The 27,795-nt window shown below is 43.0% G+C and overlaps 1 protein-coding gene across 1 annotated transcript in view; it reads left to right on the top strand.

The window, feature by feature from the left end:
- The first annotated feature begins 640 nt into the window (after positions 1–640).
- adcy7 (adenylate cyclase 7) overlaps positions 641–27,795 on the top strand; it is a 57,297-nt gene continuing 30,142 nt past the window's right edge. Inside the window, exons 1-2 of the mRNA XM_071529246.1 lie at positions 641–728; positions 21,514–22,286. Coding sequence (XP_071385347.1) covers positions 22,122–22,286 — 165 coding nt within the window. The 5' untranslated portion in view covers positions 641–728; positions 21,514–22,121. The remainder of the gene's footprint in view (positions 729–21,513; positions 22,287–27,795) is intronic.

Genomic DNA, 27,795 nt, shown 5'->3' with positions numbered 1-27,795 from the left:
AGTGCACATACGTAGTGAATCATTTATTTATGCCCACAAAGATACAAGGATAAATAAATGGATGTGAACAATACAAATGTAATTAGAAGGTTTCTGGCATCTGCCTATGTGGTGACAGCGCTCATGGATACATACTGTATAGCACCGCCGCTATCTTCCTCTGATATGATGACCGCCAGCTGTTTAGCTCTCTTTTTTAATAGACTTGCTGTTTGGATTCCCCTAACCATGAAGCTGCAGGCACACACACACAGTCAATCTTGCATTTCATACTCAAATCCTACATAATACGCCTCTAATGCACTGTTGTGAGATCATTTGTTTAAAAATCAATTGAAAAGATCAATCGGTTCGACCATAGAATGCATTGACCCACGTAGATGCATTTGCAATAAGCTTGTGTGGCTCATTCTAGATCCAGCGACCATCTCATATGTTGAAATATCCTGCAGCCACTATGAGCCTATGCATGCCTGAGTGTGGGCGGTGCAGATGTGTGGGTGTCTTGCTCTCTCTCTTTTTTTTTTTGCCCATTTCACTTTTAGTGTTTTTTGTGCTTGCTGCGGTTCAAGGGCATTATGTAATGCTTATGAGAGCGCCCCATCTGGAGAATTGCCGCTGAGATGCAGAGTTTGCAGAGCTCACTTTAGAGAAACCGAACCAACTTGTCTGTGAAAGAGATTAGAATTGAGGCCGCTAAATAGAAACAGGGTTCTGGAGTCCTGCAGGTAAGTAGCACTCAGGAGTGGAGCATCTTTGCGGCCATCAGCCCTAAGACGGTGATGGTTTCTTTTTTTGCAAGTGTTTATATCTGAAGAGATACTGTATATGTAGTGCTATTATTACTTCAGGAGCATTGTAAATGTAGCCTAAGACATGAGTTTCTCACATGGTGCTTAACGAGTGTAATGCCCTGCTTTATTCCCAAGTACACAAAGGTCTGTCCTCCGTGGATGATATTTTGTGTTGTTTTTCTCTGATTGTGTTTGCTCTCTTAGATGAGTATAGTGCCACAGGGAGGCTTGCTGCTTCAAAAGACCGCTCATTGTGCCGGGCTGGTTAATGAGTGATTAGGCAGGATTGGCTCTCTGTTTGAGGAGAGGAGCTGCTTGACGACCTGTCAGATGGATAGAGAGACGACCCCTAAGATGAAAGGAGGATGTGCAACCGCATTGAGGTTGGCTGGCACTAGGGGTGCACAATTAAAGCTGCACTAGGCAAGATTTTATGTAAAAATCCACCTGTGTTATCAGCGTAAATCACAAAGTGCAGCTGCAACAGAGAAGAGAGTCCCATCCCCCTTAATTGCCCAAATGAAATTCTGGTATCGGTTAGGTCACTGGTGGGAAATCCTCTCCATGCAAAGGAAGTAACGAATCAAAACTAAACGCGAAACTGTCTCCTAAACAGCGCTCCGTCCAGAGAAAACTGGACTCACCAACATTAGATCTTTTGCCTCTCTGGTCCCTTTGGTTTCCTTTGGTTTAAAGCATCACAGACCGGCCGGGTTGGTAAACATGAGTGTGCTGTGTGCAGTTTACTGACATCGCATTACATAATTTTCAAGTATCGAAGTCCTTAAATTTAAAATAGCAGCCACTCAAAGCCATTTGGGGCTGCCAGCATGTGAAGTTACCTAGTGCAGTTTTAATCAGAAAAATCAAAATCATTACATAGAGCACTCCAGTTTTGTTTGTTTGGAAATGTGCTTCAGATAGCTTCCTAACCACGTTTTCAAGCCCTAGAAGTATCTATGTCTAGATTTATGGCCATTTATGCTGTAACCACAGTATGGGGAATAAAAGGAAATTAATTTAGGCTGGCATTGTGCAGTGCTGGTTGGTGTGACTCAGGTGCTGTGGCAGCGAGGGCATGCAAGGATGATGACTTGAGGATTTAGTCCCAGGGACCCATGTGTGAAGATTTTTGTTGCTGATGATTTAGCATTGAATTGTAGAACTGTATATGGGGAGATAATACTGGTGAAACCACTACAGTCATTCTTATACACTCTCTAATATGGAATCATTTCTAGTGAGTTATATTGCAGTGAAATTAAGCGGTGTCTCATTTTGCTGGTAGAACCCCTGGAACCTTCTCAAGGACCACTGGTGACCCCACTTTGACAGCCACTGTCTTTAGGGGAACTGGATCCCGCTGCTGTGGCACACACACACTGCATCCTTTGTGAGGCTGTCACACGGGCCACTGCTGTCAGCATTTGGGATGCAGTGGTCTGTACCTGAGTCCAGCGGAGCGGCCCAGGCTTTAGGCTCAGGTATCGCAAAGCCGAGAGCTCCGTGTCAAAGTAGGGTAGTCAGTAGTAGAGCCAGCTAGCCCACACAGTGGTGTTACCCTGTCCTCTTGTTGATGCAATGAAGAAAACAAAAGTTTCTGTTGAGTAATTGGTTTCCTATTTATCGAGCCTACATCCTTCTCATTTCTTATGTTGTGACTAGGCTATATGGTTCTTATCTGTATCTCTGCGTATCTATCCTTAACTAGATCACCGTTTGCCCTGACGTAGCTTGAAATCATTGGTTGCTTTCATAACAGCATCCATCAGTGACTAAGTCTGCAGCGGCTGCAGCTTCCCTTTTTATGAAGCCGTCCTTGCAGCGTTGTCAGGGAAATGAGTCACGGTTGCCAAGGAAATGAGACGGTGTGCGGTCGACTGTATGTCGCAGGGTAAGGTTGGCCTTGAAGCAAGAGTGCTCTCACAGCAGTGAAAACTCATACACTCACTTGACATTAGAGCTCTGTAGAAATGCATTCAGAAAGACAGAGAGAGAGAGAGAGAGAGAGAGAGAGAGAGAGAGAGAGAGAGAGATCATGACAAAAGTGGGAAGGTGAAGAGTGCAAAATGAGTGGGAGGGATGAAATTATAGATACTGTGGAAAAGTGAGTTTGTCTTGTATTTGGCTCTTTTGCAATATTCTTATACTTCAGGAATTAAAAAATTCAAATCTGCTAAATGTTAATTCACAGGCACACACACACACAGACACACACACACACACACACACACACACACCAGAGATCTTCCATGACATCATGATTGCAAGCTTAATGTAATTTCCAAACAGAGCCTGCTTAGAAAAGCTAAATCCTACAGATTGAGGGTTTTCAGGTGACACTGTAGGTTAATCCAGAAATTATGGCCACAGATCTCAAGTGAAAGTGATTTACCACAGTTCAAATGAAAACAAAAAAAAGATTGCTAACAGCTGACAGCATGCTGAACAAAAGCTCTCTGTGCTCCTTTTTCGAACGAAGTGTCTGTTTTTTGCATATGTGTGTGATGTATCAAAGTGTGTGTGTGTGTGTGTGTGTGTGTGTGTGTGTGTCATCCAATACCAGGTCGGTAGTGAAGGTTTGGAAGGTTGTGACCACTGATCTCTGTGGTTTCAGTGAATGAGGGAAATTCCACTGCCTCTCAAGCTGACTGTAGTTGAGTGTTGAAAACTGACTTCTCAAGCCCTCAAGAAAGTTAATCATTATTAACTCACATTAACACATTAATAACCTAATTAATAAGCAATTATTTTGAGTATAGCTTTCACAAAATGTCGTGTTTTGTGCCAGTGCCCCTTTCGAAATAAGTGTTTAAAGTGGTAATCTGTGAGATCCATGTCTTTTTTTTTTCTGTTGATGCAGTTTGAGTTTCTGTAGGTGGTGCTCTTTTCTTTGTCTGCTCATGCTAACTACCCAGTTCTTCTTCTATTTGCTTCTGCTGTTGCTGCTGAGTCATGTAAAACGCATCACCTCCTGTGTGACAGGATTTTTCGCTGGAAAATCCTACCTGACTGTGGGTGTTTAGAACACCAAAGGTAAAAGCTTTCATGAACCGGGTCTCACTTGAATCACTATGGTGATCAATTGGCAATAGCCAAATAGACATTAATTTATATGAAAATGTCACAGCTTATACTCTAAATTATATTTTTTTATCTGTGATATGACACCTTTCCACAGACTACAGAAGAAAATGAGTTGTTTGTTCGCTCTGGGGGAGTTTACTTAATTGCCCTTGTTAAATACTCACACAAAATAAAATCCTTCATAATTCCGGTTAGTCCCTGCCTTCCGCCCAGTGAATGCTGGGATAGGCTCCAGCCCCCCCCCACCCCCCTTGTTGCTTGTTAGGCTGATACTCACAGCACATGGGATGAGGTCTTCACACCTGTATGACTGTGAGTCACACTCGGGAGAGGCTCCAGTGAAACTCCAGTCATCTCCAGCCAGTTCCTTTGAGGACTCCTGCGCTGCAGACAGACGCTCAGTGGGAGTAACCTCGCCTTCACCCAGCTCAGCCAAGACATCTTCTTCCCACTCAGCCGCGGAAACCCCAGGAAGGGCGCTGCTGCCTCCAGACATTCCTGACTGTGTGGCTGTTCGACAGAGACGTTTTTCGTGCGCATTCCTTGGCCCGTAGCAGCAAAACATAGGGGGCGGCTTTTACAAATGGTGTAACCCTAGCCCTGCGCGTATGGGCCGCTGCAGACAAGGGTTCCATTGAGAGTCAGGAGGAGTAGTGTGCCACTGGAGAAGGCAGGGCAAATGTAAAGACAGCCATGATGTAGAGTAAAGAGTCTGGCTTAGGGCTGCCACACTACCACAGTTTCATCCATACAGTATTGTGGCACCTGGATGACTGAAGCACCATATAGCACCATATAGTTAATTGAGCACTCATGCACTTTTTCAGCAATGCCCTGCTTCACACCCATAGAGGTAAACACATTGTCATCTGAGAACTGCTCAGTACAACCACAGTCTTCTACTTTTGACACTAGGCAGTTTCAGTGGAGTGGTTCAATGTTGCCAAGTGTCTCACTCAAGGGCAGCTCAAGGGTATTTACTGAGGGAGAGGAGAGCATTTCTCATTCCCTAAAGATTTTCCTGGAAGGTCAACTACCTTCAAGCCAGCTTCTAGGCGACTGCCGCCTTGTACCCAGTGTAGGGCTGGGCGATATATCAATATTATATCGATATTGTGATATGAGACTAGATATCGTCTTATATTTTGGATATCGTAATATTGTGATATGGCATAAGTGTTGTCTTTTCCTGGTTTTAAAGGCTGCATTACAATAAAGTGATGTAATTTTCTGAACTTACCAGACTGTTCTAAAACAGGGAAGGAAACCCTGTCTTTGCATTTTATTTTGATCACAGTCTTGTTTTAATGAAAGTGCTTGTGACATCTCACATGTGGCTTTGACTTACAACTGAACATTTAGCCTACTTCGTAGAAAATACCGAGATATATATCGTGTATCGCCATTCAGCCTAAAAATACCGAGATATGATTTTTGGTCCATATCGCCCAGCCCTAACCCAGTGCTCTTGATACTACAATACATCTTTGATATTGTGATTAATTTTTATTGTGCAACCCTAGTGCAGTTTTGCTGGAGGGCGAAATACGGATACGCACTAGAAAACCTGTCCCTAGACAGGATTGTTATGATTTCAACCAGACCTAGGTAAGTACTGGAATGTTTAGGAAAGTGTTTGAAAGTCAGTTTAGTTCATTTTTATGTGATTGACAACTTACCTGACACAATGAAATGTCCTGGTGCGCTAAACCCCACCCACCTGATACTCCTAATTCAAGCAAATGCTAAGAATTATTTGCAAGTACTATTCAACCCAGGTCAAATATTCCAGTTCGACTGTACGGAAAAGCTGGTACAGGAAACATAAGTTGGGAGGAGTCTGTCTCACAACCAATGCTAATGATGAAGACACTCAGCGAGCAGACAGGGATGCTATTAGTTAAATCCTCAGGCTCCATCCACTCCAGTCATCCTGAGCTCCCAGGAGGCATTTGAGGTAATGAGATCCCTCTGTGCTCCTCCTGCGTCACTCCCGCCGTCTGACCCCTCTCTGCCGCTGCACAGCTGTAATTGAAGGCTTAGCAGAACGTGCCGTGCCATGCAACGCTTATAGCACATGCAGTCAGCATGTTAACCGCTCATTGTGCCTCTTGTGAGCGCTGAGGGGGGTTCGTATGATGAAAGGGGTTGAGCCACGATGTGTGAAGCCCTGGGTAAATTGCTCAGTTGTCTCTTTTTTTGTTACATTTGTCCAGAGGTTTGCCCTTTTTTCTTTGCACAACTGTCATTCATATTTATACAGTTGCACACATCGACACCTGGGAGCTGCCCAGTACAGGCACAGTCATATGAGCAGCTCTGCTGGTGCAGTTGAGGGTTAAGTGCCTTGCGAAGGGGTAACTCAGCAGTAGTTGAGCGTAGAGAGCGTTGCTCATTCACTCCCCCACTCAGGGATTTTCCCAACCTTCTATTAACGAGCTCGCTTTTCTAACCTCTAGGCTACCACCCACACAATAAATCAGTGTTTGGATTAAAAACTACAATGTGAGATATTTAGATATTATATCACCATTCATTAGATATTACCGTTGTAGTTTAGAGTAGTGTGTCACTGGCTTGTTCATTGCCCCTTCCCAGATTCCTAGATGGGTGAGGGATTTGTTCCTGGTCTGCCACGTTATTTTGTGTTGCTGACATCCACTTGTTCCCTCTGCAGTAGAAAGATCCCCCTATTGCTGGGAATTGAACAGTATCTATCAGCACCATACTGGTGTTTGCTTCAATATGCTGGATTCTTAAAATTTCAGTTGTACATCATACACAGATATTGATGAAAGTATTATTTCAGAACTGGATGTTGAGTTTGAAGTATCTAACCCACTATATGTATCAAATATTTGCCAAACATACCCAGCATTAGTCACAACTAAGCTGTAGCTTGGCTAGGCTGGGTGCCACTTGAGTTGACATGCGTCCTCACCAGGCGGTGTCAGCTGCTGTCAGGTCCTGTGCCTTGGCCATGCTCTTTGGCTCTGGCTGGATGGTGCGGTACGTGTGTGTGAGGGGTGTGTGAGACAGGGTGTGTTTGAGAAGACTCACTGGTCCTCAGTGGTTGGGCCAGTGTCCAGGCAGCTGCTGGCCTCTGCAGACAGGCTGACCCCTCCCTGCATGCACACCCATGTCACTGAGGACTCCACCGACGTATGCAAAGAAGTCGATGCGGCTTCTGTTGTTCATTCCTACAGCGCAGCCTGAAGTCAGTTCTGTCCACTGCGTCCATGTTCTCAGCCATTTTACTGTAGTTTGTTCCTGCTGTTGAAACACATTGCTGGTGTTTTGAGTATGCAGGTTAACTCCGCCAAGCAGAAGTGATGTATTAACACCAGAGTCAATTCTAGCTCAGCTAGCATGGTCTAATATGGTGGAGTTGCAGTGAATTATACCCAAATGAACACTAGATTATTTACTTGAGACAACAAAATGTAGAACCCACATAGGATCAAATTGGACCAAATTTTAGAAACTACAACAGAGTTGATTAACTCACTCATTTGCGTTTTTATCTGCGTTAGATTTGCATCGGTGTGTTTAGAGTCTGGCCACTACTGCAACATTTCCCACTTTGTTGAATCATGTGCACATGTATGGGCTGCTACTTCCATACCTTTCCATACATACACCCACACACACACACACACACACACACACACACATACACATACACACACACAGTGCATGCCAAAGTGTGACAACAATGCTAGTCACATATTGAAAAGCTCACATACATACACACCTCACACATACACACACACATACATACAGTATCTGTACATATAGATCCCTCAAGGCCATTTTGGATCAATACGCTCTGTGTTGCCACTCTTGCAGGATTTATTTTCCTTCAAGTGGCTTTTACAAAGTGTTTTTTGTCCTTTAGGGCTAAACAGTTCAGGGTGGGCTCCTGTGTAAAGAATGTCCCATAACTGGAAGGTCACACGTTCAATCCCAACAACAGCCAGTGTGTAAAAGCTGTTGTTTAGCGAGACACTGAACCTCTACTTGCTCCATGGGTGCTGCTCTTGGTTGTCCCTGCACCTTGAACCCTCCGGCGAAGTGGGTCTCACATGCAGACAAGCAAATTCATAACTACACTTTGCATAATGTGGTGACTGAAGTGCTCTAAACCTCCTAGAAGAAAAAAAACATTAAATCTGATGTCTGAATCCCTCTCGTCTGATAACCAGGGGTATTTAACTGCAGTGGAAAGTGTTGCTTTTGCTGTGATGATAATGACAATGATTAGATGCGGCCTTGAGAGAGAAAGACAGAGAATGAGCATCCTGTCCTAAACCCAAGCCAGCTTTGCTTTTCATCTTCTTTCATTTTTTCAGGGTTCCCACAGCCCTTGATTTTTCAGTCAAATGTAGCACCCAAATTCATCAGTATGCCTCAGCTCCGTTCTAGCATCAACAAAACCCTATGATGGATATTTGCATTGATATGGTAGCAATTTTAAAATGAACAATTTCACCATGATTTATTGATTGTATGAGGCCTGTATTGTGTCTAAATTTGAAGTCACGTCTTACCCTCAAAACATGGCAATTCTGAGTCTAAATTTCACCAAACAAGACCTTGAAAGTAATTGAAAAGTCCTTGAATTTGATGTCCGAGCGAGTGTGGGAACTCTGTTTGTTATCCAGTGGATGCTTCTGTTAGGGGCCTTGCAGTCCGCTTGTAGAGAGCTTGGGAGGGTATCCAGCAATGGCTAGGAACGTTACCATAACCACATCATATGATACACACTAACCCAAGAATTAAATATTACAGGAGATGGTCTGCGCATGGACTCACCCAGGGAATTTTAATCCCCTCAATCTAAAAGCTTTAGTCTAATGTTACTCTAATGCACCGCCGCATTTGAACATTAGATTGGTCAGTATGAACATTGCTGTTTTGTGCCCCAGTGGAAGCTTTGTGGGAACTGGAGGTCTTATCTGTGCAATGCCATGAACCATACTGTACAGACTTGGACCGACAGCTCATCACAATCTGAATCGCTTTATTTGCCGAGTACAGTTCATGTACAGGAATTTGCCTTGGTGGCATTGGTGCAGAGAATTTGCATAGTAACACAGTACATACTGACACATGGTATGAGGACAACAGGACCTCATATGCGGCGCAAAGGGACAGTGCAAGAGTCTACACATACTGTTACACATACAGAGTTCATTCAGAGTTTAGTTTAGTTGAAGTTCTTTTCAGTCAACCAACTTTTAAGTATGTAAGTGCTGTGGTTACCTCCCATTTATCTCATGATATGGTGTAATAGATGTTATGTAATTCCATTGTCAGTGTGGTGCATAAATCACAGCTGTCAAGGCTCCATTAACCTTAATTTGTTTTTGATGTGGAACAAGACCTCACCCTGTTCTACAAACACTTACAAGCTAATACGGAGAATCTATAAGAAAGGCTCTTTTCTGTTCCTGGTTGTAGATAAGCCTACTGATGCTGTCATCACGTGTCAGCAAAAAAGGAAGGTTTTCAAGACAAAGAAAGAATGCTTATATGTATTTGTGAAATTATACAATGAGGATTTAACAGGTTTCAAGTCAGAAACTGCTAAGTGCCACAACAGTTATGTAGGGTATCGTCTGGATTTTAACGATTCTGATTCCGATTCCGATTCTGCTTATCGATTCCGGTTCTTAACGATTCTTGATTACGATTCTTTGAGGGGCAGGGTCAAAACATTTTTTTTTTGTTTTTTGTTTTTTTAAATATTACTTTACACAAGTCATATTCAGAAACTTCTAACTTGTGCGCACATTAAAAAAAAACAAAGACCCGGGTATTTTTCAAAGTCTTTGTAAGTCTTTGTCACTCAGACTCCGGTATGGCCGGTATGAAGAAAGGTATGTATGTTGTCTGTCTCTGGAGCTGTATGTGTGTGTGTACCGTTCAATCCTACCGCACTTGAAGTAGGTGTGGAATACGTGTTCCTTAGTTCACAGTCTTCTTACTGCAGGCAACAGGTTCTGTATCTTGTGGGCTGGGCTCGCCATCAGTGCTGGATTAGTTCAGAGAGCTAATACCTTTAGTAAAAACTCGATTGCAGCTAGCGGACTTTTAGATCACTAACGCTTTTAGCATAACTAGACTAAACTGCATAACTAAGAAACAGGAAACTTCTTCTTCTTCAGTGATTTTACTGGCGGACTACAAACCAAAGGTGCATGCCGCCGCCACGGAAACTGAAACTAGCACGAGTGAAATCTGTTTAGGAACCGATAAGCAGAATCGAAATTAAAATGTCTTATTGATTCCTTTGGAATCGGAATTTTGGCACCGGTTCTAATTTGGAACCGGTTCTCGATGCCCAACCCTACAGTTATGTGGTTTTTACGTGACAGAAGCACTCAAAAGCATGCACGCTCAGTCAGCTTTCTCCATATAAATAAAAGTTTCCTGCTTGTATTAAACCCTTCAATGTAACGCCTATGGGAATCTGTGTGTGATTATGGCAGGGCTATTAAGCCTGAGAGATTGTCCTAAAACTTCCTAGTGAAAAATGGGTCAAGGAAAGAGAGAAGACATCTGAGGCGGTTAAATCTTGCATTGACCGGGCCTCATATTCACAGGATGCAGATCGGACATCAGATGACAGATGAGGGTGTGATGGTGATATGGGGGTGATATGGGGATGTCCCCAAAGTGTCAACACTCACACACACAGACATACACAGAGGAGGAGAGCAATCAGCATTTGTAGGTCAAACTATTGTAGCGCTGCAGGGATTTCCCTCCTGCTGCAGCCCTTGCAGGTCTTGCCCATTCCTGGCTGGGGCCTCCATTGTCTGTGCTTCCCAAAGATAACAGAGAATGTGTTTAATGAGGACGGCCATCATGGAATAACTTTGCCTCGAACGCCTGGCAATAACCTGTGGGGAACACTTAAGCCTTGTCTCTGTAGCATCAAAGCGCCTCTCATGTGGAAAGTCCCGTATAAGCACAGTAGGCTAGCTTGTAAAAATACTGTAGTGTACTTACATTATACACTGCAGTGTAGACCCTGTTGATGTTTCTCATATTAGATTCATGGCCTCAACACAATTGTCCTCCACTCTTACAATATGCTGTTTGAAAATGAAAGTCAATCGGCACTGTTAGGGCTGCATGTACAGTATGAATCATGAGCACAGTTAAAACAACACTAGTTATGACCATTCAGCACAGAAACATGTGCCAGATGGCCCTGTCAACAGCCAGAGCTTTATGGCAGCCTGGAAAATTACCATCACTAGACTGATGTGAAGCCGCCCCCCGTTTGTGTTGCACCAGCTCCACATGGATATCCACATTAGCTTGTGTTCAGCTGTGTGAAGAGCTCTCTACTCTACCGGTTGCAGATGTTGAGGTTTGTCTGTGAGGGGCAGTGCCGGTAGTAGGCTGGCTGGCGTACTGAGGGATCATTATGGTTTTCTGATGGTTAGCGGTGGTGGTGCTGCTGGTGGTGGGAGGGGCCGGGAGCGCAGAGGGGCCCCATAGCTGCACAGTTACAGGATGGAGCGGGGCCCGGCAGCGACTGGCTAACTGTGGGGTTATGAAACCTGAAATGGGGATGTGGTTGGCTGTACTAACTGGAAACAACTCTCTCTCCCTCTCCCTCGCTCTCGCTCTCCCTCGCTCTCGCTCTCGCTCTCTCTCACTCACATTCTTTCTCCCCTGTGTTTTCTTTTCTTGAGTCCAAAATGTTACATATCCATTTCAGGAAAAACAAAAACAAAGTAAAAGCCCTTTGTCAACAAAGGACTTAAATTGTTTACAATCCATAAAAAAATAAACACCATAATTTGCTTTACTTATGGACAGTGGACAGTATGTTGGACATTTAATTTCGAAATGAAAATTCCTTTCCATCTGTCATCACTGATGTTTTATTTTCCCCTTTATAAACTTTATTTGAGACGCATTTGGCTTTATTTATTTGAGATGTTGTGCTGTTTAAAACTTCCTTACAGTTTCTATAAGCTAAACCCGCATTTTATTTTTTAAGAAAAAATTCAAATGTTTTGGTATTGATCTGCTAAATTTGTTTTTCAGTAATTGAAGCATATTACCTCCGCCAAGGTAATGTTTTCTTTCTTTTAGCAGGATATCTCAAAAAGTTGGGCACGGATTTGCACAAAATTTGGTATGAAGGTTGGTTATGGGCCAAGGAAGAACTAATGAACTTGTGATGGGGGGGGGTGGCTTATCACCAAAAGGTGCATAACTGCCTTGCTGCCTTGTTGTCGGCCTTGGCTCCTAGTTTTTAAAGTTTTCATCTTTTTAGTAACTATCGTATATAGAGATAATTTTGGTCAAGGTAATCATACTATGAAATTTTCATATGGCCTGCTTTCCTTATAGGTAACTGATGGATAACCTTTCCTTGGTGAGTGTGCAGGTGTCTTCTGTCCAAACTGCATATGAGGAGAAGGAAATGGCGTAGTCTAATTCAATCAATGCTATTTCACTATTTAATTTGCCTCATGACTGATATGTTTAGATCCAAATTCGATGTATCTTTAAATCAATAAACCCTTCTTTGGGTTGCTGTTCGTGTCAAGCAGCAGAATGGATGGCCCCACTTGTGGCTGCGTAACTCTCTATTTGTGGAAGTGAATGCGAAACACTTGAGCGGCGAGGGGCAGCTTCCGAGCACGTGGCGATCTCGCTCGCACTTCCTGTGTTTATTATAAACAATGGCAGTTGAAGCTGAAAGCAGTGCAGAGATAGCATCCTGTTAATGTCGTTACCTTTCAGCAGCTCCCTCTGGTGAATGCGGCTAATTCAATACCAGTAGACGGTACTGGGAGGAGAGGAGGGGAGATGGGGAAGGACGGGAGGTCTAATCCAATCTGTCTGGTGCATTGCTGTACATACATCAGTCATCTGTTGTGGAAAGGGTCTGTGCATGGGCAAGCATCTGGCAGATTACGTAGATAACTTCAAAGAGCTTTGAATTAATTGTCTTTCCCTATTGCTTTACTGAAAAGTGCTGGGTTAGAAAAGGAAACCCAAATTTGGCCACTTTGCTGACCACATGTTGGGTTGAATTGACCCATCGATTCAACCCAGGGACTGATAATTTGAAAATTACAAATGACCCAAACATTGGGTTACTCTCTATCTCGCAATCACTGCTTGTATCATGCTCAATATTTCTTTATAATTAATACTACTAATATGTATATCAAATATACCTTCTTAATATTTTACCACATTTACCACATTCCATTTGTGTATTCACTATATTGAAATAACACAAATGTTGACGACCACCCAGGCACACACACACAATAGAGAGGCCACAAGAAATGCCTGTGCATACGAAAGTTGTATTAATATTAAATAACATTTAATTAATTTAAATTCACGATGCAAGTTTTAAGAATCAGTATGGGAATAGCTATCTAGCTTTCAATACTTTGAGTGTAACTATCAAAGTGCTAAGAGTTTAACAGAAAATAAAAACATGCCTGAAAACAGATTGAAACATCAGAATTGGAGATTCTGATGGTGTTGGTACAGTGTATATATATCCAGCGAGCTTCTTTATGAAATATTGCGTTGGCAATATCCCCTCTTGGGGAAGGATTAATTTCTAAATTCCTCAAAATCTTAGTCATACAGGGGAGCCATGACTTTCATGAACATAATGGTGTACAGTTGCATAATCCGTATTGTCTGTATACTCAGTGACACATCTTATGCTAGAAACTATTGGGCGGAGGGGAGGATCATTTAGTGATTTATGGATCTCAGGGAGACCATAAAAAACAGGACGTATTGGATATTTAGTTATTAGGAATTATTTTTCATTCTCAACAATCCTCCCTTTCAAAGGATAATTCAATTAGAGATTTGATCTCAACTTTGATCTGATCATTGGATAGAATGTAAGGGAATGTAGAACTCTCTATCATTTAGTTGGGATTTCACACCATCGTCATATTGTTCATATTTCATGACTACAATAGATCCACCCTCATTAGCAGCACACATTATTACATCTTTCCTTTTTTCAAGAGAATGTATTAGCTTTTATTTCAGCAGTTGACTTTTTTTTTTTTTAGTCAGATGTTGTTCAACCAACTGACTATATGTAGTAATGGTAGGGTTGTACTGTAGCATTGGCGTTACTCAATATATTAGGTCTAGAAGCAAAATACTGTTTAAGCTGGAGGAAACTGAAGAACTTAAGTTTTACCAGGTTAATATCTGTGTTATTCAGGGTTAATACTGTGGTAAGAGATGTTGATATTCAACTATCAGGTGACAAAAAGACAACAAAGTGTCACTTGCCTATTTGATGAATCTCTATGGTAACTATGGTAACCCTAACCCTAAACTGACCCTATTTTTTAACCATAGCCCTATCCTGACCCCAACTCCAACTTTAAGTTAAGCCTAACCCCTACACTGAATATCTAAACACTACTTTTCACACTATTGTATCACCTGAAACTCAGTTGACTTTTTAGTGATATGTTATGTCACTTGATGATAAGTTGAGTATCAGTATTGGACTGTCCAAATAAAGCACAGCTCCACCCCGCCTGTTTCTGACTGAGTAATGGAAATGAGGTAGGCCTATTCGATCTATTTAATACGGCAAGACTAGTTTTCCTAATAGCGATAATTCAGATTACAAATGTTAGATAAAGTAAATTGTACTTGCAGTATGTCTAGGAGAAAAATGGCCAACTCAAGAAAAACAAACTCAAAGGAGCCTATAAGGGTCTTACCTCTTATAGGCTGAGGGCTCAAAAAACACACTATGCATGGTCCACTAATATCTCCTTTGAAGCGTTCCAGCCATGCGTTTTGCACCGTTGGGGTTTTTTTGACTGTGGGAGGTCACTGTAGATCCAAAAATAACAGTTGGTGTAGACAAGAATAGGTGAACTAACTGGGTAAGGGTCACATGCAGGAGCTCCACCCTCTGTATTAAACTGACAAAGAATTATCTTGGCTCAATTTGAAATGCACCATCAGGCTCCAAAAGATGTGGATACATTTGAAGTGCTGATGACTAACTGCACATAAAATTGAGAAAAGTGGGCAGGCTGGGTGCCCTGATGTTTGAGGCTGTCCTGTACCTGAAAGGTCTCAGGTTCAATCCCCGCAACAACTGGTGTTTCCCTCCCGGCTCTGACCTTGTGTGTCTTAAAGGGATATACAAAGGCACTATGTTGCACCAAGGGGAACATACTGATTCCTGTTACTAAGCTATATCACAGTGTACATTTACTGATGCAAGGCAACTCTACAGCTGATGCCTGGGAGCCTGGATCCTCAGGTGGCGATCAGCTGACCTTTCACCTAGTCTTCTTTAACCCTGGATCTTGTGCAGCATGGGCTGGGGATTGTGATTCCCTACGAAGGTCACTCATTGTCCCTCTTGCCGGCCAACCTTATTGAATGCCAACACAAAGACGGCCGTAAAAGCAGAGTGATTTGCTCAGGAGAGAGACCTGCCTATTTGCTCTCTCCGTGAAAAGGCTTTGAATGGGGTGTTGGTTTGGTGAAGATCTAGCCAGATTGGCATTGTGCGGGCTCATTTCATTGGTCTGAATAGCTCGCTGCAGAAGATAATTGCAGAGCATTGGTTTATTACCAGGGAAGGTGATTGCTTAACTGAGAGGAAATGGATTGACCGTGATAGTTCCAAGGCAGCATTCAACCAGAAAGTTTCCACAGTGAATCACACTGTCTCAGTTCAGGGACTTTCCTTGCTTCCTTGAAATTAAAATCTCCTAATACGCACGGTTTAAGCATGGCCTTCATTCAGACTCACAAAAACCTGGTATTGTTCTCTCATAGGTGGGAGGAGGAGAACTGCAATTTACTGTTTTTTCTACTTTTACATAGCCAATGTAGAAATTCCACTTTTAGGCTACTTGCTGAACTACTGCTGCACTTGTGTTCCATCCCTAAGAGGCATTAGAAAATCAAGTTTTCTCTCTCTTCAGTTGTCTAAAGTTTCAGGTAATTGTCTGGTAACCAGTTGGTTGACAGGCACTAGTATTCTGTGTTACAATATAGTAATATGAATTTAATGTGTAACATTACAGAGTACTTGTCTTGAAACTACTCAAGATACACATACTTAATTGCTTTTGAATGAAAATCATAAAGATTTGGTGCATGTTCCAATAATAATCCAACCCTTACCCTATATAATTTTATCATTCTAAACACCTGGTGTCAGATAGGTCTTTTCTGGTAAAAAATCCTCTGGTGCACTGGAAGTGATGCCTTTTTGTTTCTGGCAGCAGCAACAGCAGTTTGTTTGGAATAAATGCGATAGCCACCATGGCTGAACAGACAGAGAACAGAGCGCCACCTACAGAAACTCAAACTGCATCAACAGAAAATCCAAGGAGAAAGCCATCACAGATCCCTGGGAAGAGCAGTGCAGAAACACCACAGCAATGAGCGCTGAGCACCAAAGATGTAACCAAAAAAAAAAAAAAAAATAGGAACTCACAGATTACCATTTTGAATTACTGACGTAGAGTACTGAAAAAATACTCAGAAAAGCGTCAATTTAAGCATTTGTTCATGTACAGTGAGTATAGTAGCTGTAACTCATTACTCTCCACCACTGCCTTATCCCAACATGTTTCACCAAGGCCTACACAGTATGATTTACTCTCTCATCATGGTCACCACGTTGTCATTTTCTAAACCTGTCCATAAAAAGACTAACGGAGAACACGGCTTCCAGTCCCTTTCACTTCACCTCCTCTTTTCTTTGACGGCGAGCTCCGAGCTGCCAGTTTGCGAGCGCCTGTACGTTCCTGCGTCTCAGCAGCAAGCGGGCAATGACGTCAGTGGGTTTTGTATGGTCGCTGTTCCAGGAGTCAATGACGCCAGTTTGCAAGGCCGCTATGTGATTCCCTCAATTGCCAGGCTTTCAGAGAGAAAGACCTGGCAGACAATGCGGCACAGTTACAGCTATTCATCCCGGCTCGCTGAGAGACTCTGCTCTATTGAAGCGTACGTCCCTGTCTGTTCTCCCGGCTCACTGCCGCGGCACCACCATAGATCTGCCGGCGCGCTCCTTTGCCATAGCAACTTTGGAGTCGGAGCATACAAAGCGCCATCGGGGCCAGGAGCATTAATATCAGCCCGCTGTTTCGCAAATGAGAGTTCTTGCAGTGTCAAATGGCAGCCTATGTACTCAACATCCTCTATATTCTAAAATCCCTCGGTTGTCTGTCATCAATTTGAGAAAGTCTTTTTAACCTCCCCACTCCTCTGAGCTGCAGCACAGAAAATGAACAGTGTAGCTTAGAGGCATATTATGTTGGTCCACCATTACACTTTTAACTTGTTTCCTTGTTATGTACACTGTTGCCACTTGCTGTCTTGATGATTGTACAAGACAAATTTCTTGTAAGGACCAATAACTCACTAATCATTCGTTAATTTAGTCATAGTGCAGACCAAAGATTACAGGAAAAACACCTGCATAAGAAGCTGCATTAGAGTTAAAAGAAACAGCAGATAGCCCCCTTTTTTGCTCCATTTGTATAGCTTCCTCTAAGTGGACAGGAAGATGAGCAGATAGAAAGAAGAAGCACCGTCCTGTGGTCCAGTGATAAGAAGTAGTTCCCTTGAGGTCCGGCTATGATAACGGCTCCCTTGTTCCCTCTCACAGGCAGATACTGTCTAGACCGTCTCTGTTTTGGTCTTAACTGCTTCATGTAACCAAGTTAATCTGTCCCTTAACACTAAATTGGATCCCTCCCGCGCTTCCTCTGTTTCTTATTGCACCAAACACTTGTATTTGCCAATCTTATTATTATTATTCCTCTTCTTCCTACAAGAAAATCTGCCTTCCCATGCATGAAAATAAACCAAACTTTGCACATAGGTCCAGTCCCATGCCAAACTTACTCAACTGGCTTTGGGGGTCAATAGTCCTGATGGTGGCACTACAGCAACCACCTAGAGTTTAAAACTTTCATAAGAAAATCAGTCGTACGTGCTACAGCTTTGCAACTTTCACCAAAATGTAGGCCCAAGTGAGCAGAAATGTTCAGATGCTTCAAGCTGCCAGGAATTATGAAGTCCATCACTCTTTTTTTCTCAAAAACTGTAAAACTAATTGAACCTCTCTCCTCCCACATTTTGTGCTCAGTTGACACCAAACTTGCTACACAGCATCTTCAGACTGTCCTCCACAAACCATCCAGCCAGATTTTTGAATTATCAAAAATTGAGCCCACAGTGCATCAAAATGTTTTACTGTAAACAGTACTGTAAACAGCTACTGCAAATTCTCGCTAAATAAATCTCCAATTTTCATGAAAATAAATGACAAAATTTTCCAGTCATGGTAGATGAAGTGTGTAAAATTTCAGAATTTTATCTCAAAAACAGAATTTTTGACAGTATTTTGAATTCTGCCCTCATGTAAACTATTGCAGTCAATGGAAATAGAGTGTCTTTAAACATCTGTTTTTGGCTTATGGAGCAATCAATCTTTGTTAAAATAACTTACAGACATCTCTATGTTGTCTAGATGAAGTATGCACATTCTCAGAATTTTGTCTTGAATACTGAATATTTCACACTAGTTTGAAATCTGCCTGTAAATGCATGGACAGCTGTTATCCTGCACCCTGGTGGTTGGCTAAGTTCTAGTGTGAAGCCTCCTCTAATTGTCCCACTTCTCAGGTAGCTCAACACGATCAAGACTTGCCATTGGTGGCAAAGGTTGTGAGTTTGAGCCCCAGGTGCTGCAGAATGAACATGCTTATACCTAATCAGGCATTGTGCTGTGTGGATTAGAGACTCATGATTTCAAAGATACTTCAAGGTTTAATGATAATTTTGGTCCGGACAGGTCTGCTGATGGACCCTCATGTATTTCTCATTTGCCTTCCTCCTCTTCCTATTTTTCCTCTTCCTCCTCCTCTTCTTCCTCTTCCTCCTCCTCCTTCCTCAGCAGCTATAATTTTGCTTGTGTTTAGTTTCCAATTATTGCCACTGTCTTCTTTAATTAATTTACCTGAATTGAACATTCCCATGGTTATTTGTGATCATAAAAACTATATATGGCTGACACATTTATTCCTGCTTTGACTACCATTTTATGATGGCATTTACAGTAACAGCAGTCCAAGGAAGTACATCAGCAGCGTGACTGCATAGTTCCCAGGTCTGAGATCTAAGTGACATATAGCTATGGCATTTAGTCGGTATAGGCTTGTGGAGTAAATCATTCCCCCAGTGTAAACACTAAGCATACATCTACCCAAGGCCCCCCTCTCACAAGCCAGCTGGTTCTTATTGATGCAAGACGAGGACAAGATTCCCCACTGCCATTATGTGCTTTACTTTTCCTCCCTGCTCTCTGGGCTGCCTTTACTGCCCTCAGACTGTCGTTACAGCCTTGCGTTGGTGTATTATTTGGAGCCGGGGAGGGCTGGCTGGGTGCTGTTCTGTCCTGTAGCAGCAATGAAAAGCAAAGTTAAAAGTGGCTGTAAACTGCCGGCAGGTCGGTCGTCACGCTCCCCCGCTGTGGCAAGGCATTTTATCACTAGAGGAGAGGAGCATCCCGGCTGGTCGTCCGCTCACACACAGCGCAACAGGCGTGTGTGTGTGTGTGTGTGTGTGGCATCCCCTTTTTCCCCATCTTGGTCCACTGTGCGCTCTTTTTATGGCACATAGCATCTGTTGCAGTTGCTATGCGAGGGACAAACATAGAGCGCTGTCTCACACACACTGCAGACCGGGACAACAGTATTAGCAACTGGAGGAAATGAGGTTTCTATTGACAGTGGTGCGAAGTTCATATTGTTTCTATTGAGCTTGAAGCCAGGATCTCCTCCCCTCTCCCAAATGAATAAATGAGAGTTCATCAACTAGGACTGGACTGTTAACTGCAAAAACACTGAAATCACAATTCAATTTTCAAGTCACTGTAAAAGCCTGTACTTTTGTCTTAGGGGGAAATAATTGCCTTTCACACAGCTGCCAAAAGGGTGCTGAGCAGAATCTTTGATTTTGTTAAAACTGAACACAACCTAATCATTAGCATCTCATACCTCCCATGTTCCCTCTCAATTTTTTTTTACTGCTGAAAAATAATTTATGTAGAAAAAGCTACGTCCATACAATTTATATTGCAATCTCAACATTCAGCCAAAAGAATTGCAATAGGATTTTTTTTAATTAATATAATGCAGCCTTTGTAATATATTACTAGGTTGTAACTAGCTTTGGGTTGTATAGTGTGATTATCAGGTCCACTTGCAGCCCAGCCGCTGGACTCTCATTGTTTGAGAAGATAAGGACAGTCTATCCGTGGTGTGTGTTTTGACAGAGCCTTCCTGCCATCTTCCCTCAGATTCAGATGTGTAAATAATGTGGCCTCTGATTCAGCGAGCAAACACCTGGTCCGAGACAGAGAGCAGATAAACGGCTCATACAGCCATGTTCATTATATGATTATAGAGGTTTATTGTAAAGGTAGAAAAACACACTCCACGACTCGATGGGAACTCTTAATAAAGTGGAAGTGGATTGTTGTCTTATTGTTGCCTGTTGATGGGTTGGTTGATATTTGATGGATATTTGAAAGGTCTTTCTCTTCAAGTTTATGAAGACAGTCTATAAATACTTGGCCTCACATTCACACAATTACATGCATTCACACATCAGAGCTACCGGTGTACAACCACAGTCTCCTGCTTTTATCCTCATTGTAATAAATGGTTGTCAAATGCCTTGCTTAAAGGCACCTTGAGAGAAGCTGTTGAGGGAGGGGAGAGCAGATAGGTTTTCCCAGCCAGTCCGGGGATTTAAACTGGCAACCTTCAAGTCACAAGCCCACTTCTCCTTGTTTTGGTTTCTGCCGCTCCCATTTCTTTCCTAGAAGAGCAGATGCTGAATTGAAAGCTGAAGTTAATCTGAAAACTGTGACAGATGTACCCTTAGCTGGGGTTCCCTCCATATTTGTGAGTTCAGCTGGAGCAAATGAAGCCGAGTGTGGTTTGCGGCTGTACGAGAGCTCATCCCTCGATGGTGTATTCTCCACTAAATGGCTCCATAGAGACTGTATTCATTAGCAGGCCTGCCCATCATCATGGCTGCTTTCCATGAGAGTCCTAGTCAAAATGGGCCAGGGCCTGGGGTAAACATAGACCAGGCTTTCTAGATTGTGGGAACAACTGCAGGGTTCAGGTATGAATAAGCATTCACTCATCTAGGCTGCCAGATATTTATGCCTCAGACTCAACAGTGTTCACAGTGTATCATAGGAAGTGCCCGACTACACTCTTTGCCTTTTTTAGCCTTTTTAGTCTTTTAAAATCTATTAACCCATATTTTTTTGTTTATATGTGATGTGGGTTTTTGTGGGTAATTGTAATATTTTCTATTCATTTCAAAGTGTTTTCTAGGCCTAGCTTAGCCAATGGTCTCTTTGTTGTTGTTTTTTGATGTGTTTGTGCATATTTGTCACAGTGTGTATTTGGCCCTAGAATCAGTGCTTCCACTAAATAGTCCTCTTGCTCTCTCCCTCTCTCTCTCTCTCTCCCTCTCTCTCTCTCTCTCTCTCTCTCTCTCTCTCTCTCTCTCTCTCTCTCTCTCTCTCTCCCAGGTCTTGCCTCTGTGTTGTCTCTAGCAAGTCGAGTTGCCCGCCTCACCGCTCTGTTACATCCTGAATCCTGGCGGGATCCCCGATGACCTTTTTGGCTGCCCTCCCCAGCTCCTGTCTGCCTTCTTCTCTTCTTCCTTTTCCTCCTCCTTCTCCTCCTCCCCTTTCTTAAACTCTCCTCCCCTCCTCCTCTGTGTCTCCCAGCACCAGGCTTATTACTCAAACCCCGCTGAAGAGAGCAACACAGTAGCTGGCAAAGGATGAAGCGGGTCTGCCTGCCAACGCCAAACGGGAGATAGAGAGAAGACACAAAAGAACGAAAGAAGGGGAAGAGAGAGAGGGAGAAAAGAGTGGAGAGAGAGAGAGCACTTCAACAAAGCTGTGAGAGAAGCAACAACAACATTCAAGATGCCCCACAGAGAGAAAAACACAAGCTTCACTTGAGTGCCATGAGCTAGCAAGGGGCCCCTAACAGATCTGGAACTGTGGATTTTACTGAACGGACACACACACACTCAAAGTACTAGAGACATCCAACCACACACACACACACTCCTGCATTCTGGGGCTCTTATTTCCCACCTGCTATGCCTCTGTGAGAAGCGTCGGCCATGCCAGCCAAGGGGAAGTACCTGTTGAACGACCAGGAGCTGAAACATGAGGCGCTGTACCGCAAGTTCTCCTGCATCAGCCAGTACCAGCCGCTGGTGCTGCTGCTGGGCCTCTCCATGCTCTCCTGTGGGATCCTCCTCATCCTCTTCTTCGCCCTGGGACTGGTGAGTCTCCACATGCACATCTTTAGTGACAAAATCGGCCTGTGTTTGCAGATTTCCCACTGACTGATAAAGGAATTTCTGGGGAAGTCAGGGAGTTGGATAAAGTCTCTGGGAAAGTCGGGGAATATCAGGGAATTTTATAACTGGGTCAATTTACAGGGCTATACCAGGCTGTATTTAACAACTTGTTGCAGACATTTATTGTATTACATGGTGGTTTTCATCTGGTTTCCTCCACAGCAAGCCCAACTGTTGTGGAAACCAGACTGTTTAACCCTATAGGACTTTTCTGAGCTGAAAAACAAATCAGGAAGGAATAACATTTCTGAGTCATAGATGTGCTCCGCCTCCGACTCATTTATGGCAAGTCATGGAAAAGTCATGGAGGCATTTTACAAGGCATCTTACATCAAGGCCACGGTAGAAACCCTGTATTTAACAAATGAGGCTGAGAGTTTTTTTAGGATCACCTGCCGCTGTGCCCACCTGAATGAAAACACTGAGAAGCTGTTGTTTTGTTGATGGTTTATCAACTCATAAAGGGGGCATGTCTTGATAGAGTGGGGGAATTTTGCACACACAAATTAGTGAGATAAATACCTTGATTGTAATTTTGAACGTTTTTCTATAACACATCGATTTGATTAGCCTGGTTCCAGACTCCTGCATCGGGTCCCCTCCCACTCTTCAGATTTGGTTGAGTGATTCAGAGAGTCTGGTGTTGCTCTAGTCAACGGCTTGTTCTCGCTCTGAGAAACATCGAGCCAATCAGCGCCTTTGTGGGCGGGACTAATGTTTGAGCCGTTTGTGTGACGGTTATTGCCGTTTCAGCAGAATATTTGTTGAAATCATTCCTTAACCAATATTTTGTCTTTGCAAAGATGATATTTTTGTCAAAAATGACCAACATTCTTGGTGAAGTTAGTAAATATGCCCAGTATCAGTGTAACTGAAAATAACATCAGAATGGCCGGATACGTCAGTCACTAGTGATTGGTTCAGGGAAAATCAACCCCCCCCACGGAGAAAACGTCTAACAAGAAGGCAATCTCAGGCTGAATAATGGAGTGGTAACGAAATGGCAATTCAGTCTGAATATCAGGCTACAATTTGATCCTATTTGCGGTTTTGTCTTTATTATTGTCTCAATTGAATAATCTGCTGGTTCAAAATTGGACAGTAATTCACTGGTGTGCTGCGATCTTGGATCAAGACAGATGGGCTGGGATTGACACTGATGTTAATACATTGCTTCTGATTGGTGAATGCAGGTTGACTGAATACAGGTTGACTCCCCTAGCCAAAATGCCGCTAATGTGGCAAGAACAAACTACAGCGGAATGACGAGGAATATGGAAGTAGTGACGAGAATTGGCTCCAGGTTGTGCTGTAGGAACGAGCAGAGGCTGCATCAATATCTTGTATCTTTATCAATGCTGAAATCAGGCAGTTTGAGGCCATCTTTATGCAAGATAGAGATCCACGTATGTCACTCCAAAGTGTGAAAGTGCAAAGTGTAGTGCAGCAAATGCTTATATCAGTTTACTCATATCAGTTGAGACCTACGTACCTAAAGACTGAGTTTGGACATCAGTCAAGATGTGACACACACACGCACACAGGATGAATGAACCTTCTTTTTAATCATAGTACTTCTTGGACTGACACGGCTACAGTCATATGTCCTCTGAAGCTTATAACAACCAGTGTTTGTGTGTCACATACACACATGCACACACACCAGCCTTGGTAATTATAGCCTAGACTTTAATTAGATAAAGCAGTGAATCTCTGTTTCACCCCCTGAGGGTATGCTGTTCAGCTAATGGATGGAAATACGGAAGATTAGCACATTAAAGACACCATTGTGGCCAGATCTATTTATATAATTACGAGCCAACACACTCTAGATAAGAAAACGTTATTTTCAGAGGGAGACTGGGTCAAGTGTTATTTTCTGTGCACAGGATACAGTCTATTAGCCGTTCTTCATCTTAAGAGATTAATAAAACCCTTACACAATTAGCTGCCTTTGCACCAAATGTCACGAAGGTCCAATTTTGATCAAAGTTTTTGTCGCACTAAATGGTGAAAAGGCATCTTAGAGTGTGCTGATTCTAACAATCTTTTCCTGATTGGCAGTCAACCCAGCAGCTAGACTGAATGTGCGTACATGTCTCTGCTCTGTGGGAGCTCTTTGTCTTTCAAACCATTACTTAACCAGGCAGGTCAGTTTAGAGCCAGAATTTCTGTGAAGAAGTCCAATCTTTACTGCATGCTTGCTGAACCAATGCTGCACTTTTACTCCAGGGTCTTGCTCAAGGACACTTCAGCAGGGAAGATGCTTGCTGACATGTGGGCTTGAACATGGGTCCATCAGTTGAGGGATGCTCTCCCTACTCTCTACGCCACCCTGCTGCACCCAAAAACGGCTCGATTAGTGAACTTTGAAAAAGTAAATGAATCAAGTAAGGGCTAAGACAGCACTAAAAGGTTAACGTAGCTATGAGAGTTTGGGGTGTTACGGTGGTTCTGACAGGAAGAGGCGGGGATTCGTTGACTTCCGCTGATGGGCGGCATGCTGTTGACGTTGGCCTGGCGACGGGTAGCAGAGCGGCGGCCGGTCAGCAGACCAACGGGCTGGACTGCCTCTGTCACCGGAGATTATATTACAATCCTCCGTAGGAAAATCCATCCTTACCTTCCTTCCATTGTGCTGCTTGCCCTCTTGCTCTCTCCCTCTCTCTCTCTCTCTCCCTCTCTCTCTCTCTCTCTCTCTCTCTCTCTCTCTCTCTCTCCCTCTCTCGCTCTCTCTGTCTCTCTCTCCTATACACATGCGCATAAAGCCTCATATACACACACATACAGTAGACCTCTGCCACACACATACACATATACACAGTTCTTAGGAGTGCTTGCTCACGCATAGACTTTCTCTGTTTCTTACACACACACACACACACACACACAAACACAAATCATTACCCCCCTTTATTAGCATGACCACTATACTTGTGTTGCCAAAGCACTCATGGATATCAATAATAATTAATATAAAATGTACGGTTATACATTAACAGAACACAATGAATCAAAAGCAATCACACACAAAAATAACAAAATATCTTTTAGGAATCATTTTTTGCGGCATTCTCTTTGACTCATCAATATTCATCAATTCATTAATATCAATTGTATTGCTCTCTTCACCTCATACAATTTTCATCTTTTCTTTGTTAAGACTTGGAAGCACTTGTTTCTATCACAAAAACGTGGGAAATAACACATCTCTGAACTGCATGTCAACTTCAATATGACTGCTGTGCAATCTCTCTCTCTCTCTCTCTCTCTCTCTCACACACACACGCACACACATCCATAGAAGCACCATCACTCACCCCCTTCTCTTTCTTTCTTTCTCTTTCTCTGTCGCTGTCTCTCTCTTTCTCACACACACACACACACACACACACACACACACACACACACACACACAGTTGCCGGGGGTACAGAGGAGTTCAGAGAAAATGTTGGGATGGAGGAGCTTGTGTAATGCTTTTGTTAAGTGGGGAGGGTTGGGGTGGGGTGGTTGGGGGGCGCTATTAGGGAGTAGCTACTGGTGTCAGAAAGTCACCGTCAACTTATATAACTCTCCTCTCCAATCACGGATATCTGATGAAGAGCGTCGCTGAGAGGAATACAGGCTGACCTGGTTTCCAAGTGCCACTCCATACCACCAATTTTGGGCCCTGATTGGACGGAAAGAAGGTTTTGAGAAGTCTGTTGTTTCGGATTTCATCTAAATACAGTGGGTCAATAAGTCTGGAAGAGCTGCGAGAGGCTGGTTCTGGATTGTAGATTTTATATAACACATCACAACGGCTCTAATTTTGTCAACTAGCGCTTCTTAATTTTGGGGCCGCTGCGGCTTTGACCCCTGCACTTGACACTTGCAGTTGCTTGTAATGTTTATGATCCATGAGTGGAAGCCTGCTCCAGTGTTGCGCTCATCGAAAGTTTCTCTGGATAGGAGCATGAGCTAAATGACTGAAATGTAAATTGTAGGCGCAAACATCTTCAGTGTAGTTTACCACAGTCAAACAAATGACACCGCAGAATATATCACTCCCTTGTAAGTGCTTATTTTTTTGCCTGTCTAATGTCTATTTAGTTTCATAAGACATCGGGGCAGGAACATATCACAATTTACTGGCACACATGGTACAGGGACAACAGGACCTCACAGTCAGTGCAGAAGGACAATTGATATATACTGTAATACACAGCAGACTATTGCTCAAATAAAGCATTCTGTCACTATGCAAAAGCAGGCGGTGCAGACATAAATAGTGAAAGATTGTGCAAACCACAACAGGTCATAAATAAGTAGGAATAACAAGTGGCAAAAATGTAAAATGCAAATCGTACAGAACAACGCAGTCGGTTTCATTGTGAGTCTGTCAGAGCTCACAGTGTGGCAATTGCTGAACGTTATTGCAGTATCCGTATTATTTTTTTGTTTTGTTTTGTTTTTTCCTCACACAGTCTAGGCTGCTATTCATATGGAATAATTGTTCTTTTCCTGCCTACAAAAAGGTGTTGTCAAGACTCAAAGCCCCATAGGGCGCAGAAAGTGCTCTACTCGAGATCTGGCCTTTTCCACCGCTGCCATGGTAACCAGAAAGCTCAACATGCAATGCAGAGATGGCCTTCTCTGAGCAGAGATCTACTAACACTCACTTTGTGTGTCAGTCTCACTCTTTAACACTTTTTAACCCTTTCCTTTCTTCTCTCCATTTGACACACACTTATTCCATCTCTGTTTGCACTCGATCACACACGCAGACATTCACGCCGTCACACACATACGCTCACACACAATGCTCACCAACATACATACATACATGCATACACCACATGCGCTCATGCACACATGTACATGCACACGCCCACACGCTTACAGACATTCACACACAAAACGCACAAGCACACACACACACAAACACACACACTCTCTGCCTCCTGCTTGTCTCTCACTGTACAGTAACTCAATCAGGAAGACCGTGGCCCGGAGCAAACAGGACATGACGCAGAGACAGATGTGAAATAAGCCTCAGTAATCCCACATAAGCCTTGATGCTCGGGTTCGATATCGATGGCCCTCAGGAGCATCAAGCACACATGGAGAACCTGAGTTCTATGAACTTCAATCAGAGCACAAAACTGACCACTCTACCAAACAAACTACCGGACTATGAACATATTCACTGAAAAATTTGCCAATTCATAAACATCTGTATTTTTATAATATTATTCATATTTTTTATAAGATCTGTCCTAGTGGGTTTTTGTTTTTTGTTTGAAGTACTTTTTAGCATTTTACTGAATAATACCTGCTCAACATTCTTATTTTCACATTTAGTTTCATCGAAATCAGAATTGTTCAGTTTGTCTAGTACGTTAAATACCTGGAATCTGTCCTGGTAACATTGGTGCAGGAACATAGCAT

This window comes from Centroberyx affinis, unplaced genomic scaffold, assembly GCF_046629955.1.
Source record: "Centroberyx affinis isolate AG114_WGS23_722 - 3 ecotype Tasmania unplaced genomic scaffold, CSIRO-AGI_Caff_v1 ptg000124l_1, whole genome shotgun sequence".
Classification (NCBI taxonomy): domain Eukaryota; kingdom Metazoa; phylum Chordata; class Actinopteri; order Beryciformes; family Berycidae; genus Centroberyx; species Centroberyx affinis.
Note: the sequence above shows the minus strand (reverse complement) of the source record. Positions and strands in the feature narration are given on the sequence as shown.